At 39.1% G+C, this 5,000-nt stretch overlaps 1 protein-coding gene across 1 annotated transcript in view; it reads right to left on the reverse strand.

Annotated features, from left to right (window-relative positions):
- LOC122254951 (DE-cadherin) overlaps positions 1 to 5,000 on the reverse strand; it is a 192,689-nt gene that overhangs the window by 79,057 nt on the left and 108,632 nt on the right. The window contains exons 2-3 of the mRNA XM_086549299.1: positions 1,310 to 1,509; positions 299 to 467 (exon numbers count right to left, since the gene is read on the reverse strand). Of these exons, the coding sequence (XP_086405425.1) occupies positions 299 to 467; positions 1,310 to 1,509 (369 nt within the window). The remainder of the gene's footprint in view (positions 1 to 298; positions 468 to 1,309; positions 1,510 to 5,000) is intronic.

The following is a 5,000-nucleotide window of genomic DNA, read 5'->3' on the forward strand; positions in this document are numbered from 1 at the left end:
TCCTTTTTTATTTTCCTTAAGAAACACTATACTCCCAAAGGTATTTAGAAACTAGGCTATACTAACACAATTATTGAAACATCTATCAATACTTCAACTATTCATATTTTACTTCATAAAAACTCCTTTCCTTTTTTATTGAAATATCTATTAATACTTCATCTATTCATATTTCACTTCATAAAACTCCTTTCCTTTTTTTATTTTCCTTAAGAAACCCTATACCTCCAAAAACTGAAAAAAAAAAAAAATCCAAAAACGTAAACAATCAATCCGCTCTTCGCGTGATTCTACTCACCCTGGCTCTCCGCCGAGATCTGCACCCGATACTGGCCAGAAGTCCTTTCGTAATCCAGTGGGCGGATGTTATACAGAACACCGTCTTCATCTACTTTGAAATTATCTGTGTCGCTTACGTGGTACTTGATAACCCCGTCGCCATCTAATCCAGGATCTGATGCTTGGACCTGTGGATAGAAAGGCGTGTCGTGTCGTGTTTTTAGGGGATAGAGGGAGATAGATGGATGGATGGATGTAGTCGATAGATGGATAAGTAGATATACATCTAGGTGGATAGATATGTACAGGGGTGGGGGGGATAAGCTTTGTAGGAAGATAAATAGAGACACACAAAAAGGTAAGTGGATATGTAGATAGATGAATTGATACAGAGAGAAAAAGTTAAATAGTTATCTACATATATATATATATATATATATATATATATAGATAGATAGATAGATAGATAGATAGATAGATAGATAGATAGATAGATAAACATTAAAGGAGACAAGCACATGGATAAATAGGAAGATAAATGCACAAATAATTAGATGAATGAATACGTATAGATAACTAAATCCATATTACTAAATGTACATACAGTTAACCGATATATTCAGAGAGAAAGATAGGCAGATGGTAAGAGAGAGAGAAGCAGACAACTACAGATTGTGAAGAAAATTACGAAAGAAAAAAAAAAACGCATTTATACAAGTACACATTATAAGGAACAGAAAGACACAGACACAAATCAGATATTAACTTTTCTAAATTATTTCCCACTAACTTTTATGAAAGTTATCTCTCGACTCTTTTCGAAATAGCCAGTGGCCAATGAAATGACAATCTAATAAAGATTTAAACCCTTTGCTCCAAAAAACTTAAACCTGGCGTGTCAATTTTAATCCGCTATGTTATATAACAGCCTGGCGGACAGTATTCCACATTGAAATCAAATAATAATCTCTCTCCGAGATAGTGAAACGCGATGCCAAACCCCGTAGAGTTTCCGCGCAATGACACTCACCTTTAGAATAGAGGTGTGTAGAGGTATGTTCTCTGGCACGGTCTGGGTGTATAGTGTCTGTGAGAACCTTAATTGCTGTCTGTAGTTTAAGTGCCTTCGACTGAGATGGTGTCTAATCCTATGGTGCTCTTTCCTCTTGTAATGAGCGCTCTGTTGTTGGTCGGCTGGATAATCGAAGTACTGATGTTGCGCTGATGACTCTGTGGGAAGAATAGAAGAATTTAGATAGAGAGAACGATTTTTTTGTTTTTTTTGTTTGTAATTTTTTTTTTTTTTTTTTTTTTTTTTTTTTTTTTTTTTTTTTTTTTTTTTTTTTAGTTTAGTATGGAATTATCACTCCATTTCTATGCAATTTAGTTTGTTATCCCTTTAATCTGTTATCATTATACTAACCATATTATCATATTAATCATTACAATTTTTTATCATCATTAGCATCATCATTTTCATTATTATAATCACCAGTCTCATTGTTATCACCATTTCATTATTTCTGCCTAACGATCATTGTCATATTAACATCGCAATAATCATTATCATCAACACCATCATCATTATAACATTTTACAATACTGTAAATACAGTCTTTCATTTACTTTTTTTCTTCTTGCCTTGCAGGAAAAAGGAAAAAAAATGAGATAAAAGATAAGATCTTACATGTGCAATCAGCGAACTAAACAAATTAAGAAAATTATGAATAATAGATTCATATAAAGAAAGGAAACAAAAAAAGAAAGAAAGAAAAGACAAAGAGATGATCCAATGAGATAAAGAAGAAAATGAAGTGAACAAAGGATCGGAAGACGAAAGAAAATGAAGTAGGAAAGAAAGAGAAGAAAAGAATAGCGAAGGAAAGGAAAACATACGAACAAAGGAAATTAATAAGAAAAAAAAAAAAGATATATATATATATATATAAAAGACAAGCACACAAAAGGCGATAAACAAATACAACAAAAATGAGAGAATATATGTATAAAAAAGAAAAAAAAGAAAGAAAAGATGAATAGACAAACAAGGAAAAAAAAAATAAACAAAGATTCAAAGTACGTGTCCAATTGTGACTTATTTTCCTAAAATTAATAACCAGAAAATTCCCCTAAAAAAAAGAAAAAGAAAAAAGAAAAAGAAAAAGCAAATGACTTCTCTCCCTGATTACTATGGTGATGGATGACATAGCGGCAGGATTATGTTATGGTGGGGAGGGGGGGGAGGGGGGGGAAGAAGAAGTCCTGGGGGAGAGAAAGGGAGGAGAGGAGAGAGAGGGGTGGGTGGGGTTGCTGGGAAGGGGGAGAGAGGGATAAGAGGAGGAGGAGGGGAGGGGGGGAAGACAGTCTAGGGGAAGAGGAGAAGGGAAAGGAAGGTGGGAAAGGAAGGGGGGGGGGGTGGAGGGAGCCCATCGGGAGAAGAAAGAGGGGATAGGGAGGAGGGTAAGGGAAGGGGGGATAGGGGTGGGGGGAGGGTCGTGAGAAAGGGAATGAGAGTTAGCGGGGGGTCTTGTGGGTTGAGGGACATAAAGAGGGGGGTAGGGAGGGGGTTAGTGAGGCCCGGCGGGTGCTCGGGGGGGAGGGGGGGAAGAGGGTGATAAATGAAGGGGGAGAAAGAAGAGGGAGAGTAAAAGGAAAGGGATGTCAGAAGAGAAAGAAGTTTTAGCGGAGGAAGAGAGAGAAGGAACGAGAAGAGAAAGGAGAATAAAATAAAAGATGACACAAAATAGGAGAGAAAAAAATAGAAAGTGAAGGAAAAAAAAAAAGGAAATGAAAGAAAAAGAGAGAGAAAAAAAGAAAGAAAAAAAAAAAGAGCAAGAAAGGGATAGAGGGTAGGCCGGGGGGGGGGGGTTAAGGGGAAAGGGAGGTAAACGGAGGTGGGAGAAGGAGAGTAAAGGCATTAAGGAGAATGATTACTTTCGCGGGAAACAATTAAGTCAGCTGTCAGATTGGCGTATTATCTTTTGACGGGTGTTCATTTCTGGAGCTTAAGACCCCCACAGACACATTTTTTTCAAAGTAATTTCGGTAATATGGTGATTATGAACCACGCTATGATGAACTACGGTAACTCCGAGGGGTACAGTGGAAGAAGTGTGTGTTTGTTTGTTTACGTGCTTGTGAACAACGGCGGGTAATGGCCGTAGAGTTTCTTTTGGAGAGGTCGCGTCTTTTTTTCTCTCATTCTCTTTTCTCTCTCTCTCTCTCTCTCTCTCTCTCTCTCGCTCTCTTTCTTTCTCTCTTTCTCTCTCTCTCTCTCTCTCGCTCTCTTTCTTTCTCTTTCTCTCTCTCTCTCGCTCTCTTTCTCTCTCTCTTTCTCTCTCTCTCTCTCTCTCTCTCTCTCTCTCTCTCTCTCTCTCTCTCTCTCTCTCTCTCTCTCTCTCTCCTCTCTCGCATTTATAGTTGTTATTTTATTAATCTCCCAGGTATATCATAAAAACGCATCCCGGGATTTCAGGAAAATCCTTTTCTTTTCAAAATTCATCGACTTCAGCAAAAAATACAACTACAACCATTTCATATATAGTACAACCACAACAAAACCAGACTATAAACACACAACACACACCAATTTCGTAAGCAACATTTAAATCATTTCTAACTTAAACTTCACATTACTTACGTACCCTATTATCCCCCTGTTATTACCCAAGTCTCTAGTAAAGGCTGACATTTAACAAAGTTCACCGGGACTCCGCGACCCAAAGCAGAAGTTAGCGTTGGCGGAAGCGACGGTTCGGAAAATTGCGCGTCTGCAAATCCCACAAAGTCTGATAAAAAAAAGAAGAAGAAGAAGAAGAAAAGAGAGGGAGAAATGATTTAAAAAAAAAGAGAGAGATAAAAGAATGGAAATAAGATTTAAAAAAAGGAAAAAAAAAAAAAAAACACAAAAAGGACGATAAAAAAAGAGAGAGATAAAAGAATGAAAATAAGATTTTTTAAAGTAGGAAGAAACGACGATAAATTGTTTTGAGATGAGTGGTTCGTTTTAAAGTCATTTGATGTATATTCTTGGGTGTATATTTATGTTGGGTTGATAGACGAACTGAATTTACCCAACTTCGTTTATTAATTCACGTCACTCTGTTTTTGTGAGAGTAAGAAGCTCAGATTTTGTGGTTTCAAAACTAACATCACTTTCTCTCACGTTTTGTTTGACTCCCCACCACCTTCTTCTCTCTTTTTCTCTTTCTGCGTATGTGTGTTTGTGTCTATCCCTCCCCCCTCTCCTCCCTCTTTTCACTGTATCTCTGTCCCCCCTCCACTCCCCTCTCGTTCTATTTCTGTCTCCCCTCCCCCTCCTCTCTCTCTATCTCTGTCTCCCCTCCCCCCTCTCTCTATCTCTGTCTCCCCTCCCCCTCCTCTCTCTCTATCTCTGTCTCCCCTCCCCCTCCTCTCTCTCTATCTCTGTCTCTGTCTCCCCTTCTCTCTATCTCTGTCTCCCCTCCCCCCTCTCTCTCTATCTCTGTCTCCCCTCCCCCTCCTCACTCTCTATCTCTGTCTCCCCTCCTCCCTCTCTCGCTCTATCCCTGTCTCCCCTCCCCCTCCTCTCTCTCTCTCTCTGTCTCCCCCTCCCCCTCCCCTCTCTCTCTCTGTCTCCCCTCCCCCTCCTCTCTCTATCTCTGTCTCCCCCCCCCCCTTCCTCTCTCTCTATCTCTGTCTCTAGTCCCCCTCCTCTCTCTCTCTCTATCTCAGTCTCCCTT

This window comes from Penaeus japonicus, unplaced genomic scaffold, assembly GCF_977035675.1.
Source record: "Penaeus japonicus unplaced genomic scaffold, GWHDUDI00000001_assembly GWHDUDI00000022, whole genome shotgun sequence".
NCBI classification, from domain to species: Eukaryota; Metazoa; Arthropoda; class Malacostraca; order Decapoda; family Penaeidae; genus Penaeus; species Penaeus japonicus.